Raw genomic sequence first — 16,843 nt, forward strand, 5'->3', positions numbered from 1 at the left:
AAAAAAGGCTGAAGTTCACACGGTTTATTATACTATGTGCAGGACCCCATCCAAGGTTCCAAAGCTGGTCAGGACCTTCCCCCTTCATGATCTAGAGTGTAACATTTACACAGTCTTTTCAGAGCCTGGCATGGCTGTACGTATTAATAGCATTGCTGACTGTTATTTTCAGGAGACGGTTTTAGCAGCTGCTTCTGAGGGGTGGCCAGAGCCCACAGTGAAGCCAGGACAACCATGGCCTGGAGGTGTTTGACAGGAGTGGCACTGAGGAACGACCAAAGGTGTTCGTGGCCATATCAGGCCAGATCTGAGCATTTCATTCAGTGTAGGGTGACCAAGGTTCTTGGAGTTTTCAGCCAGCCTCCCTCACCAAGTAGAGCAGTTCACTACCTCATGCCATACCCGGATGTGTTGCAGTGGCTGGTTACGGACAGCCATGTTGTGTGGTTGGCTGGCTGTTAAGATACCTGCTGCGGATTCATGGTGTGGAGGATGGAGGGGGGTAGGTTGGCTGCCAAACCCCTTGTTACAAAATATTATATAGCTCTGTCCAGACAACTGTCTTGGGGCAATCCTCTCTCAGGCAATCTTTTCTGCAGTTTTTCGTGGTGCACTGGGGATGGTGAGCTGGTGACTAGGGCTTGAAGCAGGCATTAGCCTGGCAGTCTCCTCATGGATGATCTCTCTTATCCCTGAAGTTTTGGCCTGCAACAATGTTATTTCAAAATTAACCAAGCAGATGTTGGATTGTTAGTTCCCCTGTGGCAGGTGCTTAGTGAGCTGGCTTGACCTATTACGGCCATCTCAGGCCATAGCACCCCGCAGACATCTTGTCTCTGCTTGGTAACTCTACTCCCCTCCCCCATGCAGTACTAACACTTTGCTACTCTTAGGGTACAACTGGGCTTGGTGAACTCAGACCACGAAGCACTGAGGTCTCTTTCATTCCTGATAGGTATTGCTGCCCATATTGCTGGGGCCAGGCTCCTAATCAAGATGTTCAGGAACTGGATGGGAAGTGTTCCGCTAGGTTCAAGATTACATCTGACAGGACACAGCGTCCCCTCCTCCAGATGGGTCAATCAACCCTTCATAATGATCTGTCCTGGCACTATGATTCTGCATTCTGGCTGGGACCCTGTGCTTGCATTTTCTCCTAACCTTGGAAAGACTGTTTCAGTGGTCTTCAGATACAGTTTGGATTTTAAGCAACAGCATCATTCACCGGGTACAAGCAGCTATTCAGCACCGGCAATCACAGCTTGGCTTCCCTTTTGGACAGAATCCAAAGCGGAGCATCTGGCAGTGCATGCAATGGAATCGTCAGATTACCATCATGTGCAAGCTCTGGCTAATGACCCCATCCCACCCCATTTGATTGTGGGTAAACCTCAAATTACTCATTTGGGTTAAGTGATATTGGACTGTACTGAAACACAGCCTTGAGTTTCTCCTGAAGATGTGCCAATGGATTGGTAGACCATGCCAGGAAAGACATCAACTGGGAATGGAGTGTTTTTGTGCTTTCTTTTATGGAAAGATGCTGAGGCATGAATGCATTACTTATGACAATCCAGCCTCAGATGTGACCTGTAACACTGAAATAGGTAGTGTACTGAAAATTGGCTGGGTGATTTGCAGGTGGCATATACAAGCTACACTAGAGTCCAGTGCATCAAAGGTTGCTTCCCAGGTGGAAGTTATATTCAGCAGGGATAATGGTGGTTTGGTTTCCTTGGCGTGGTTGGGAAAGGCTGGTACTTCAGCAAACTCTCAGATTTCATTACAACATTTGATGTTTTCCAGATGCAGTAACTTGCCTAGTATCTAAATCATGTAAAAACACAGGTAGACATGGGCTTTGAAATAAAGGTGGCCTGGTAGAGCTTTGATAGTTAGCATGTTTGGTACCTGAATACTGAAGGTAGAGGGAGGCCAGATGTCTGTTCTGTGCTGCTGTTGCCTCCCCTGCTTTTCAGAACTGTTAGCAAATGTTGCCTTTAGGCGTCATCCCATTATTCTATTTAATAAAAGTTGCAGCTTGTTGGCCATAAGTTACATAAATTGAAAAAGTCCTCAGTGGATCCTGCCCTCCACAACCTTTATTTTTTCCAACAAAAGTCAAATTATTTGTAGTGGCTTTGAACAAATAAAAAAATGGTAACTAAAAAAATATTAAAAAACTTCTGATGCTGCTAAATCATTTTACATTAAAATATTCTGAGGTGCATAAAGCTTGCAATTACAGCTATATTTTAATTTCCCTGACACTTGGGAATTATCCTTGGCTCTAGGCTTTGCAACCACACACAGACATTTTCTTAAAATTAAAATTTTAATTTCAGCTGATGAATTTAATTTCAGCTTGTGGGGCCTGCATTTCCCCCCTCATTTCCTTCTGTTTCGCTATATACTTTAGTCATATCTTAAGTTAGCAAATTTCCCCTGCAGCCTGTTGCTATCCACAGCTGGCTGTCCATGTGCGTGCATGCAAAATTGTCTAACACGCTGTATATCAAACTTCATCAAAGGGCCCGCAGGATACAGCAACGGTGGCTCACTCCAACTTCTTTGCATTAAAAAGAGTTTATAAAAGACCTTGATAAAACCAGTGCTTCCTGCTTTTTGATGTGTGTAAGTAAAAGAACATTGTCTTGGTATCTGCACAGTCTGATAACCAGCTTATCAAAACCAAGAACAGGTCCATCCTTAAAAGCTTTTAAGTTCTTTACTGATATTCTGATGGAAAACAAAACAAAACAAAAAACACACCAAAAAAACCCAACAAATCAAACATTCTTCTTTAAATTGTCTAAATACACCGCTACCTCGATATAACGCCACCCGATATAACAGAAATTTGGATATAACGCAGTAAAGCAGTGCTCGGGGGGGGGGGGAGGGGGGCTGCACACTCCATGGATCGAAGCAAGTTCGATATAACGCGGTTTCACCTATAACACGGTAAGATTTTTTGGCTCCCGAGGACAGTGTTATATCGAGGTAGAGGTGTATATGAAACATTTCAACTTAGCAAAGTGATTATTGGCAAGACATAATATAGGTAAATAAAATCTTTGGAGCACTTAAACTCAAAAAGATTTGTGTTATGAAAGATGATTCCAACGAAGTTTATCACTGGGGAATAATGCTTGTTCAGAGCTTTAAACTGTGTGTCCTGCAAAGGTGGGAGGCTGCAGAAGAGCAGTTTTGATCCAAGGTTTGGATGAAGCCAAGGGATTCGCCTCTGATGTTGAGGGGTCTGAGAATCTGTAGTACAAGAGAATGAGGGGCTCTGACAAGCATCATACCACTGAATCGGGTGAGATGCCAGTGTAGCTGGTTCCCAAGTTACTAGGGGTCAAAAGAAGGATAGAGCTGCTTGGGTAGAGACTGGCTGGCTCAATCATCCCCATTGGGGCATGTGACAAATCTGCCAAGCCAAAGCTCAAGGAATCAACAGCCTTTGAAGGCTCTGGTAGAGGGCAAGTCAGAGAATTCAGAATAGGCATTATGATGTCCTGATTATTCTCACCAGGGTCTGCTGGATTTATTAGTGAGATCTTCTCCAGAATCTCTTTCTCCTTGCAGAAATGTCCTTAGTGTTTTGGAATCCACAGTTATGGAGCTGGCTGGAGCAGTCATTTATCAGATATAGGTCACTCACGCTTCTACGCAGAATCAAACCCAGTACTGTGGACTTCTTGGAGCAGTGAAAAGCAGGTTCCTTGTCATTATATTGCAGCTCCACATCAAAGAGGTTTATGACTTGTTAATGGTTCAATGTCAGCTTTGCAGTCATGATTCTCAACTTAGACAACTCCAGAATTGAAAGATTACTCAGGTTTTCCTCCATATGACTCTGCACCTGGAGGCTTTTGGCCCTACAGTCCTCCACCTGTTGCCTCTGTAGACTCTTCAGCAAGGAGGGGTGACAAGAGAACAAACTCTCTTCCTCCAAGGAAGGCAAAGGCTCCTCATCCTCCTTCACCTGATGGGCAGTCAGACTTGCTCTCTGGGGAAGGCGAGGAAGTGGCCTTCAGATTTATCCCACATGAGGCTGTCTTGATTGCTTCCTTCTCTCCTCTAAGGGACGTCCGGGCCTTTCAAGATTTTCTTGAATTCATGACATATTGGTCTGGATGTCTCAGGACTCACTGAACGAGGGGCCTTCATGTCATCAGTTTGCAGTTGTATTGAGCATGGGTGAGTAGATCTGCCACGTAGATCTACCAAGCCCTGCATTGGAGTTATCCATGCATATCCCATGCAGAATGACAAATAAATAAACCTTTGTATTTAAATACACTGCAAAGTATGCATGGTGATCCTTTAATCGAAAAGGATAATTCACACAGCACACTGATTCAATCTGTGATGATATCCCATTTTAATAGCATAGCTCCAGTTTGAAAATATATCTAATCACTTTCACATGCTGCTGCAAGTCTCAGCAAGTCTCAGCTGCGTATGATCCAGACAATGAATAGAAGTGATATTGCTTTTCTTCACTCATCTTCAACACTTATTTTCTGAAAGGCTCTTGAGAGCTTTTGCTACAATGACATCTTCTGAGCTAACAGTGGATACTTCCTAGGGCTCCAGTCTGACCTGACTTGTGCTTCGCAGCACTAAGCCCAATTTTCCTAAATGGAAAAGTGGTGTAGTCCCATCCATGAATGTCGGCTACCACTGTGCCATTTGGAGTCTGGTCACGCATTGGAAAGGTATTTAGTATACCATGAGGCGTGTGGGCGTTCAAAAGGGGATGAATACACCAGAAAAGTTGGGTGACATCAAATTGTTCATAAAGCCTATAACTGATTCCAACTAAAACCTTGGACAGCTTTAGTATATGCCAGAGGTACAAACCTGGCAGGCAACAGAGTAGATCACTTACCGGTGCAGTATGGGATTATATGGCTGCACAATTAGTTAATGTTTAGATTTGCTGCATAATTGTGCGTTTGAATCTAAGCTTTATCAGGTGTTGACTATGAAGCTTAATGACAATTCTAATGTTAACTAGTTCATTGCTGATAATTTTGGTAGAAACATCCAACTATAATGTACTTATTTCTTATTGCTGGATGCAGTGGCAGGGAGCAATAAGGTTGCCATCAAAAGTTGCTGGGGTGGGGAATGAAGAATTCAATTCCGTCCTTCCATACACTTACCACCTCTACCCAAAACAGAAAGGAAAGTGGCTTCCCCATACCAAAAGGTTCAACTGTTTCCTGGATGTCAAGAACTAGACCTGCTTTTCACACTTCCATGGGGCCCGACAGCTTAAAATAGTCCCCAGTCCAGCTATCAAACCCTCCAGCCTTCCACTGACAACTTCCACAATACTGCTAGGCACTTTCAATACAGAAATCTGCAGCACACTGAAAAACTGGGGGCAGCAAAAAATAAAACAATGAAATATTGAAACAAACAGCACAAAGGACACGATACTGACTACACTGGGTAAGGACAACAATGAGGAGAAAAAGAGTTGGAGGATGGCCACAGACACATTTATTTGGATGACTAATTTGTTGTCCTTGTCCAGGATGAGGAAAATGCAAAATACAAACAAGGGGCAAAAACAAATTTTGCTTTTAAAATTCACTCAATTCTTATTGTTTAATTTGTTGATAAGAGTGGCAAGGTATGCTTTTTAAAAAACGTATCTGTTCTCTACGCTGATACTGTTCCTTTAAAGGAAGGACTAAAAACAAAGATCAATCAAAGTTTCAGAAGTTTAGGAACCTACTAATCAATGCTGGCAAAATGCACTTTGATAATTTTAGCTTTGCAATACAGTTGTTGAACTTGTAGCATCTTAAATTTGTCAACATACAGCCATTCACAGTGCCTTTAGTTTTCTTTATACCTCGTTTCCCAGCAAAGCAGAAACACATGCCTCAGACGCATCACAAATGGCTGTCAGGTCATGACCTCCTTCGAGGGCCAGAACAATTCGACCTCCGGCCAATCCCATCAGCTGCTTCGTCAGGTACCCAAAGCCTGTAACAGGGAAACAGGAAATGCAACAAAAGGGCAAAGGTTGACAGTGGAATCAGACTCCTGGCAAAGGATCAAAGAATTATAAAAGGAATTACATCATATTAAAAAACCCACAAGGGATCTGGGAGGACTAAACACATAATATAAGCCAGGTTTTATTTTAATACATTCGTTTCAGAATTTCAGCTATGGCTCCCCTTTGGATCCGATTACATGTATGCATTATGGGACAGATTCTGATCTCACACGGGTGCAAATCTGGAGTACCTCCATAAACATCACTGGAGTTACTTCAGATTTACACCTGTGTAACTGAGGTCAGAATTTGCCCCACTGTGTTTTAATGCTTTGAATTATTATAGTAGCAAATAATTTCTTTGGGAGGGAAGGAAGGAGATTAGGAGGAGGTCACTTATACCTTATCTGATCTTTATGTTATATTATATACGATATGCTCTCCAGAATCAATGCAGTCCAGGAGACAGAGGGGAAAAAAAAACAAAAAAACAATCACCTGTGGCTTGTGGTTCTATTTGTGAAAAAAAATGGATTATAATGTTCCACAGGTATCTGACATCTAATGCTCAATATCAGCTTCTTCACATATACAACATGCTATAAAAATCTCTGGGGCACCTGGGCTTTGATCATTTGACACACAGTATATTTAATTCTACTTTAAAAAAAAAACCCACAAGGATTAAATGACAGATTCAGAATCTGAAAAAACCCAATGCATTACCTCCTCCTTCAGACTTCTCTATTTTCTATTTTACTAAGGCTCACAAGCACCTTTGCAGCAACAATATTGTATTTGTATTGTAATGTATTAATTAATAGCTTTGGGACAAAACCCACTGACTGAACCAACTATATAATAATCCCCCTTCGCTCAATTTTACATATTACGAGAGCAGTATACAATTAGAGAAATTCAACAAAAAGGCAAACAAGATATCACCATTTACAAAGTGTTTGTGGATACCTTTAAATAACTTGTCTCTTACAGCTCTCCTATTTCACTTAAATCTTTTTATTAAAGTCATGACTTCTACTTCCTTTTAAAAACTTTTAAAAGGACTTTTAAGGATGTATCTTAGATAATCACCTTTCTAATCGACAGACAACAAAACCCTAAAAATTCCTTCTGATTTTGAGACTCTGTGGGTCAAATCCTGTTTTCTGCTGAATTACATGGAAAGAGTCCAGATTTACACCAGCCTAACAGGGGAAAGCATCTGGCTCTGCGTTTGTGCAGTGCACGTTGTGGATCCAAAGGAAAAAGAATGAGAACTGAATTATATAACCTTTTGACAAGACAGAGAGTAAAATCATCAACCTGAATTGTTTACGAGTCTGGGAGGAAAGAATGGACAGCTAAACACACACTGCTTACTTTTGACATTTTGTTTTTCTTTATTTCTGCATGAGCGAAACGCCACACTTATTGTTATTTGGCAAGTATCTTTTTCTATATTTTATTTAGAATCCAGTATGAATCGTGTTTTATAAGAATAAGATGCACCAATAGACCAACAGAAGAAGAATTGTTCATGTTATTTTTTTAGGTGGCCTGAAATAAATATTACACAATGAAATAACAAAGGTACAAACAGATTTCTGAACACGTTTACATTTAAAGACGAAGAGACAGAACCCTGGTGTAAACTGTCACAGCTCCACTGAAGTTAATGGGGCAATGACAGTTTACGCCAATTTAGGATCTGCCCTGTTGTAAAGCTGCAACTTACATTTTGCTGATAGATTATATCCCCCAAGAGGCGTAGGATGGCCTTCCACTGCATCAAAACCAGATGACACCAGCACAACATCTGGGGCAAATTCATTGGCAATTGGCATTACTACCGTTCTGCAACAAAAACGTAACAATGGCAGACTGATTATTTTGTCTGGCTCTTGAATGAACCGAGGAACATTGAGATCACCTTGCGCAAACGATTATAAATGTTTGAAGTTGGCAAAGGTCACTTCCCCTTTTCTCTTCTCACCCGATGAGAACACTAGGAACTGGTTAACAGAGCACACTGGTATGTCATATCACGCAGTTCTGTTTTGACGTCAATGCCAGTTTGTAATGTTGTTTATTCAGTGGGGTTGATTATTTCAACCACTAATAGTATAACAATCCGAATAGGGAAATAGCCCACCATGCAGGGCCGGTGCAACCCATTAGGCGACCTAGGCGGTCGCCTAGGGCACTAGCATTTGGGGGGGGCGGCATTTTGGGTCCTTCGGTGGTGATGGGATCTTCGTCCGCCCCGGTTGTCATCGGCATTTAGGCGGAGGGAGCTGGGGCAGGGGTGTGTGGGGAGGGTTGCCTGCAGCAAGTAAGAGGGGGCGGGGGGCGGCACGCAGGGGAACTCCCTGCCCCAGCTCACCTTTGCTCCGCCTCCTCCCCTGAGCACGCCGCCCCACTCTGCTTCTCTCCCTCAGAGATGAGCTGGGGCGGGGAGCTGCCGCTCAGCTCCCCGGGCTGGGGGAGCTGCCGTGGGGGTGGGGGGCCTTAGGGCGGGGCGGAGAGCTGCCACAGGGCTCAGGGAGGGGGGGCGCAAGGTGGAAGTTTCGCCTAGGGTGCGAAACATTCTTGCACCCGCCCTGCCACCATTCAATAAACTTTAGATTTCCAGGCTTGACTGACTCTTCGTTTGGTCATCTCAGATCTTTTGTTCTTTGTGTACTGGAGGTCAAGTTAGAGATGTGGAGAGGGATGAAAGGGGGAAGGATAGGGTAAACTGGCAGAGACTAACTGGAAAAGCCATAATTTAATAACCTCACTGCATGGCATTTGTCTCCCTAGATGCAGCAACGATGCTTTTCCAGCATTTGCAAAGGCACTTAGTTTTTTCCATCCCACACTTTTCATTAACCATAATTAAAGGCTGGCATGCCACAAGAACTATCCAGTGCAGAGCTGTGTGTGGCTGGGATGGAGGAAAACCACAATGTCTGTCTTTTCCTTTATAGAACCCGCCACTCAACTAGTAATAGAGCAAGTGATCGAAAGCTGGCAATAACGTCTGTTACCATAAACAAGTGGTCTACAAATACATGGATAGACCAAAAGGAAGCTTTAATATGCTGAAATTAAAAAAAAAAAAAAGTCATTTACCTACTTTTATATACAGACACAAAGCAACTCAATCCATTTTAAGGTGGTACAATGTCAGAGGGGAACAAGAAATAAAACTAAAACGGAATACGGAAAATATTTATCTGCAAGTGTCAACAGACACTAATCTGAGTGTTGTATTCCGTACAAAGGTACTATCATATTGGTTTATCATTTTTCCTGCCCCCTAAAAATCTACCCAACCTTAGTTCCTACTCAAAATACACTCTAGATTGAAAAAAAAAATTCAGATGTCATGATGCAAACTAGGCAAAATGAGCTGCTGAATAGGGAATAAAAAATTGAAGTTTATGCCAATCTAGCTATTAAAGGCATTGCAGAACTGAAAATATGCCATTTAAGTTTTAAAACAGAGAACCAAAGCTGCCTCAATAAAAATGTTACAGACCCACAAAATCCTGTGACTAGGAAAGCTTCCAGAAAGTATTCTTGGATGAATGCCTTTGTAAATGGTTCAGTTCGATGGTACACTCACTTTGTATTCGGTGTACAGCAAATAAGCAGACACGCACAGACTCACAAAACTGTCTTGAGTCATTGCAATCATCCACACTGTCACTGGTAAGTGACATGAATGGTAGAAGAGGAAGGATACACAAAACTCACATTCCCTATAAAACAGGATTTTTCAGCGCCTGGTCCTTTTTTCTGATGAGATGTAACGATTACTATGATTATTAAAGAATCCAGGACACTCCAGGAATGACTGGGTAATGACATTCCACCTTTCTGAAGTCTTATGTCAATTAAACTGGAGATGGCAGTACTCTCTATTTCCAGTTTCTAACTCACTCTCCTAATTAGGAAAACCCTTAATAGCCAAGCATGTGATTTTGCATTTTGTGTAAAATAAATGTTAACCCTTGCTTCAAAATATGCACACAGTGGGACTGGTGATCATATATATGCACTTATATTAGTTTCCTTAAAGCTTTTTAAGGTATTACTGTATTAACAGTATATACTGCAAGCTGGCACTATGAACGGATGTCAAGTGGTGTACGATTTTCACAAGTCTTTAAATAATGTCTGCCATGTCAAAGAGAATCCCAATGTACACCAGCTAAAACTGGGGTTAGGTCACTAAAGGTGAACAACATGTGGCATTCTTGTACAGGGCAAGATAAAAAGTTTCAGAACGGCGAAAGAAAAAAACTGAGTAGTGTGTGGTCTGACAAAAGTCTTTTGGTTTCATTTCCTCACATAAGATTGTCACGGTAATCCAAGGAGCTCCTGCATTTATTACTGGTGGTCCATCAGCACTGTTATAAAGACATATAGAAGAAACTACTTCATTTTCCTTACTCTGTCAGAAAAAATAAAAATTTTGCAGTGGTTGTGGGTCACAGTTCTAATTTGAGTGATGTTGCTGTTTGCTGTACTGCAGAGGGCTTTTAATTGCTGTCATAACTCCAGAAAGACCAGATTTTATTTTTCCCCCCAATGAATTTATTGCCATGTAAACTTTTCCTCCACACACATTATTATTTAATCAAGCCTTAGTGGGACTTTTTGCTTATGATTTTAAAGCCAAGAAAATCTTTTTACTGAAACCCACAGACATTCTAAGTAAAAACCACCTCATTCACAAAGAACTTAAGCAGCAGTTTTGAAGCAAGTGCATGTGGCAAAGTTTTTTTTCCTGTGCTTTGAAGTACTGCTGATCTATTTAGTTTCTAGCCAAAGGAAAACTGCTAAACTCATCAGATTTTTTTAGAACTAGGTTATGATATTTTGAGAGTTGCTAGTATTTGTTCCTGCTGTGTGGTATCACCCCAACTCCAATCAAAGTGAAAACCAAAATCAACTTTGAATTGTGTAATATTATAGTTTTGAACATGCCAATACTTGTCCATCACCGGTCATATCAACTGTTTGTTTTTTCTTTTTTATGCATCAAGGAATACTCCATCCTGTTGATTTCCAAATATTAGCATACTGGAGTAATAGGAAGTAGCAGCAAATTTCAGGTGAGCAATACGCACATCTTACTCACATCAGCAGTGGCATTCAGCAATTACATGCAGACCTGACAGAAGTTAAAAGATACCCTCTAGTGGCATGAAGAATACATACACCCATATGAACTGGTAAGAGTTTGCTGAAAATTAAGAACGTGAAACTTATTCGAACACATCGAAAAGCAGAAGCCCCGTGGTTACCCTTAAAAGCCAGTATTTGCCAATAGTTATCACACACAGGTATCTGAGATCCCCAGTTTCTCCCTTTATTTAAAAAAGGAGATATCTTTGGTAACAGTATTGTAATGGTTGGCAAATGTAAGATTTTTAATGGCTACTACTGCATATATGTAATTGTTTTAAAATGTAATTAGCGTTGCTCAATATTTGAAATAACATTGCAGGTGATGATTAGGCTCTCAAAAGCCTGAGAAATTTGAGCTGCAGACAACCTCACCAGGACAATCACTGTAATTAGAATTAGGCCAGAAACACAACTATGAGTCTGAACTACCTGTCAAATCTGAGGGCAGGGTTTGGATGCAAATCCTGGGATCTAAGCCTCCCTCCTCCTCCTCCAATTTTGGTTCTAGGCTGATCCAAAATTTAGAGTGGGTAGATTTCCCATTCAGATGCAGCTGAAATCTCATGCAAAAAGCCCAGGATGATTTAAATAAACAAAGAACCCTAAGCTAACAATGCTTGCTCAAACCTGTGATCAAAATTCCATGAAACGCAGCGCATGAGATTTTAGTGCACTGGAATCCAGACCTGAATCCTTTCCTTGATTCATGCCTCAGGTCCAAAACTCTGGCCCAAGCCTTAGGTCAGCTGTTGTTTTTAAATGCATTACTCCCTTCATTATAATAGGGCCCGAAGGCTGCAAACAAGATTGGGCCCCATTGTGCTACCTGCTGGATAAACACATTAGGAAGACACAATCTCTGCTCCAAAAGCTCACAAATAAGACACGGCTGGCGTGACAAACAAGAGGTCTAAAATATTGCCCTGGTGCTACAACTGGATCTAATCAAGCATACGCTGGCAGAGTTCCACTGTCCCAGCAAGGGCACAGGGCTCCATCCACATTGATCTGACTGCAGGATTGGGGCCTATGGCACCATCCACACAATTTTGGACTGTACTAACTGTACTCTATGGTTATGTCTACACTGCAGCTGGGAGAGAGCCTCTCAGCCCAGGTAGACAAACTCATGCTAATGGGACTCGAGCTGGAGTGCTAAAGAATAGCAGTGGGGATGCTGCAGCTCTGGTGGGACTTGGCTAGTCACGTGAGCTCGGACCCAGGGTGTCGGTGGGCATGAGAACCTGAGCCACTGCCCGAGTCGCAGTGTTCACACTGCTGTTTTTAGAAATCGTGAGTCCGTCTACCCTTCCTGTGAGCCTCGCTCCCAGCTACCCTATGTTTAAACACCCATTGCATTCTAACCTTCTATTTTTACTCCCTAATACCGCTCTCAAAAAAAATTCCTTTAGGCTAAAGTTTTATACGTGAATCTTTTTTAAGGTTTGAACAAAAGCCACAGAGCAACATTTCTAGTGTTTTTCTTGTTGACAACATTTTGTCAGATGCACCTAACATACTTGCTTTTTTGGGAAGATTAAGTACATGGGGGAAAATACTCTTTTGACTAAGATTGAGCATGAACCCCAAAAGAAAATGCTGGAGAAATTAGAAGTGATTCCTTGATACTGCAATGACAGGTGCATTTTGCAAAGACCCTAGACAGAAAGGTAGGGGAATAAAACCAGCAGTTTTATATGGAATGGTCTCTTTCAGCCTGTGTGTGGGGTGGTTGCTGGGATTGTCAGAAGAACCAAGAGGATGCAACATGGAATGCTTCGAACCTTAATTTTTTTTCCCAAATGTTGTGGATTATATAAATTACAAGCACTAATTACACTTTTAAAGCAACATTCCTCTTTCTTAAACCTTTTCAGTTAATCTTAAAACAATCACAAATAAGATGAACAGTTATGCAGCAGCTAAAATTCACTGTAGTAAATCTTCAATTAATGATTTCACTATTGTTTAATTTTAAATTTTGATAATTTCTTTAATTTTGATTTAATCTGTCTACTTCTGCAACTTTTAAAATCTATTAGCACTCACCTCAGAAATTAAAGCACAATGTATAATATTGTACAATTCATTGAAAAGAATACTTAAATTTTCTAACTGATGAACAATTCTAAAATCTTTAGGGCTATTGATGCCTGCTGTAAAATGATGCATATCATTTTATTTTATTTAGAAATATTTCCCCTACTGTTGTCATCCTATAACAAAACATCATCTACACCTGCTGCTAATCTCTCCCTCGAAATCATGCCCTCCATTTGTAGCAGTAATCATCTCTACAATAATTTATTATGCCAAATAGGTTCAGGAATTTAGCTAAGAAACAAGTAGGCAGAGCACATAAAATCTAAAATATAAAGATGACATTTCTATGGAAAAAGGCTTAGAAGCAAAGCCAAACCAAACCCCAAAAATACAGTTCTGCATACCTCTCAAAAAACATTTTTTGCATAAAATAGATTATTTACAAAAACCTAGTTTTCTATGATATGTAGATGGGTCTTTAAGAAATCTAGTACAAGAAGAATCTTCCATCAAACAATACTCATTTGACTCATCATTTGACTTATAATTTAAATTAAAAGGTGAATAACATTAAAACAAAATTATACATAGAATATTAGTGCTTCAGGAGATCACTGTCATGTAGCCACGGTAAACCGAAGACAAGACAACACAACTGCTAGCGCTCCATTGTGGATATGTTCTTACAGTGAATTACAACAACGTGCTAGAAAAACCTTATTTCACGTGTTAATGATAATTGTTCTACCCTTGTAATAAGGACCTGAACACAATCTTCACATTTTTACTAAGATTTTCCTTGCCAGGTTAGTGTCCTGTAATTAAACATAACCTTTTAAAATGTTATGAGAATTTAAGGAACAGGAACATTATTTCCTCCTATAAAACAAGTTAGGAAACAACAGACACTGGTAAAACTACAAACTGAACTTTACAAAAGTTTGTTTCTATAACTATGTAACAACAACAATGGATTCCAATAACATTTTGATAATTTAAGGAATTCTTTTAATTATATGCCATACATTTTATACATTAGAGTTTAATACACTTCCTCATAATCTATGAAATCTGTATTGGACAAATACTTTAGTGATGAATTCAGCTGTGGAATGTTAGTGCAGTAAATGGTTAGCTAAATTATAATGTTATACTGTTTTAAGCCAGAATATCCATTGTTACAATACCATGGAACAGTGCCAAACACTCAGAGAAATACCAAATCAGTTTTGTCATATGGAACGTCCATTGGTGGTTGAATTGATCTCTTTCAAAATTTATCAATAATGATGTCACCTCAACTTCAGAACAAAGTGAAATCTACTCATGTTCTAAGCAGTCTGTGATTTCAGCCTTCAGTTATGGATAGTACAAATGGCACAGCTCAGGATAAAACAGTTGTGCAATTTTTAACTCTTGCTTTTGAAACAACACAATTACTAATTACACCTCTACCCTGATATAACGCGACCCAATATAACACGAATTCAGATATAATGCGGTAAAGCAGTGCTCCGGGGGAGGCGGGGCTGCGCACTCCGGCGGATCAAAGCAAGTTCGATATAACTCAGTTTCACCTATAACGCGGTAAGATTTTTTGGCCCCCGAGGACAACATTATAGGGGGTAGAGGTGTATTTCCACTTCCCAAGGTATTACGATGTCTTGGCTCTTCTGTCTAATACAAACTTCTAGCTCAAACATGTTTCAGAGTGGTAGCCATGTTAGTCTGTATCAGCAAAAAGAACGAGGAGTACTTGTGGCATCTTAGAGAAAAATTAGCATGGGGAAATAGTTTTTACTTTGTGTAATGACCCATCCATTCCCAGTCCTTATTCAAGCCTAATTTAATGATGTCCAGTATGCAAATTAATTTTCCCCCTACTGTTACTCTCACCTTCTTGTCAACTGTTTGAAATGGGCCATCCTGATTATCACTACAAAAGTTTTTTTTTTCCTCTGGCTGATAATAGCCCACCTTAATTGACTAGTCTCGTTAGAGTTGGTATGGCAACACCCATTTTTTCATGTTCTCTGTATATATATCTCCCTACTGTATTTTGCACTGCATGCATCCGATGAAGTGGGTTTTAGCCCACAAAAGCTTATGCCCAAATTTGTTAGTCTCTAAGGTGCCACAAGTACTCCGCATTCTTTTAGCTCAAACATGTTTGTTTATTTTAAGGTTATTGGTATAATGATCAATAGAAAATCCTAACCCTAAATTATGAATTTCCCTTTGGAACTAGGAAAATGGTACTATTTGAAATGGTTTTTGAACCTGAAGAAAACTAAGAATTTAATTTGCAGTCATTTGTTTTATCATAAGAAGATTACTTTATGATGCCAACTATCCAAATTACTTCTTCATTTGAATGCATGCTTTTATCAAACCCATGCAGCAGTCACAACCTTTAAAATCCCAACCATTGTTGCACATTTTTCTTCCTCATCTTGTTACATAGAAAGGTATCTTTCTATTCTAAATACTATGTAGTCAAGAATATTAAGAGTTAATGTAAAAAAATAGTATATCAGTATCTCTGCCTAGCTCAAAGGCTTTTCACTGATTCCTCTACAGACTTCAAAGCCTCACAGTTTGGCATTTGGACTGGTTTGAATTAAAGTTCAGTTCTCTGCCGTGAGTTTCCAAGTTCATGGTGAAAGTGCCTGCTGCTTCTGGATTTCATTAGGGCCAATTTTCTTATCTTTTTTTCATCTTAGGTTTGATCCCCTGCAAATGCAACGTGGCATTTGATGGGTCGGAATAACAAGGTGCTGCCTTCAAGGCATGTATTGTCTCATGGGGCACGCGCACACACACACAAAGGATATATGACCCATTCCCTTCTCTTGTCTAACTTTCAGGGGACTATAAATTTTAAACTTCAAAGCATTATTTTACATTAAAATTAAAAAAAAAAAAGTTCAGGAAAATGTTTTTCAAAGAAGCTGGTTAAGATTTAAAAAGGCCACTTGATAATGTATTATCATGAACAAACTTGGCATAAGATTAAAAAGGTTTCCAACTTAACTTATACACTGAAGGTGTGTGCATGTGTGTATATGGCTGGTGTTACTATGTATAAGATCGGTTGGGCAAGTAACTTTCCTCGCAACAGTACTTGCAAAATGACGGCCACGACCACGTTTGGTGTATGTACGCTGAATAGCCGTATTCTCTGGTCAATAAGTGTCAGCATCAATTAGGCAATGGTTGGGTACATTCTTTTTTTAAAGACTGTTCTGAACAATTTTCCAACAGCATTGAAATTCAATTAAAATGTAATAGCAATTTGCCATTCAGCTCTGGGCTACAGGTTTTTCCTAGAAGGAAAAGATCAACCTTGCTGAGTGCTAGGATAAAAAGACCTCCACTTTGCACAATAGTATAACACTATTGTTCTCCTGTAAGTGGAGGGAAATGGGAAGATAAATGATAGTTACTTAAATTATTATAAATGATATGTAATCTTTTAAAAATCTGTTGAGTTAAATCTCTATTTGTTAGTAAAATACATTAATATTTTTAGGAGATAAAAATGTGTGCACACTGAATAAAGGAAATAATGCTATTGGTTCCACTAGATTG

General features: G+C 40.1%; 1 protein-coding gene across 8 annotated transcripts in view; it reads right to left on the reverse strand.

The window, feature by feature from the left end:
• Window positions 1-16,843, reverse strand: part of HDAC4 (histone deacetylase 4) — a 439,923-nt gene that overhangs the window by 12,616 nt on the left and 410,464 nt on the right. For all 8 annotated transcript variants that reach the window (XM_054043726.1, XM_054043721.1, XM_054043725.1 and 5 more), the window contains 2 exons: window positions 7,764-7,882; window positions 5,879-6,012 (listed from right to left, as the gene is read on the reverse strand). In XM_054043726.1, the coding sequence (XP_053899701.1) occupies window positions 5,879-6,012; window positions 7,764-7,882 (253 nt within the window). The remainder of the gene's footprint in view (window positions 1-5,878; window positions 6,013-7,763; window positions 7,883-16,843) is intronic.

The sequence above is a fragment of the Malaclemys terrapin genome, chromosome 11, assembly GCF_027887155.1.
Source record: "Malaclemys terrapin pileata isolate rMalTer1 chromosome 11, rMalTer1.hap1, whole genome shotgun sequence".
NCBI lineage: Eukaryota > Metazoa > Chordata > Testudines > Emydidae > Malaclemys > Malaclemys terrapin.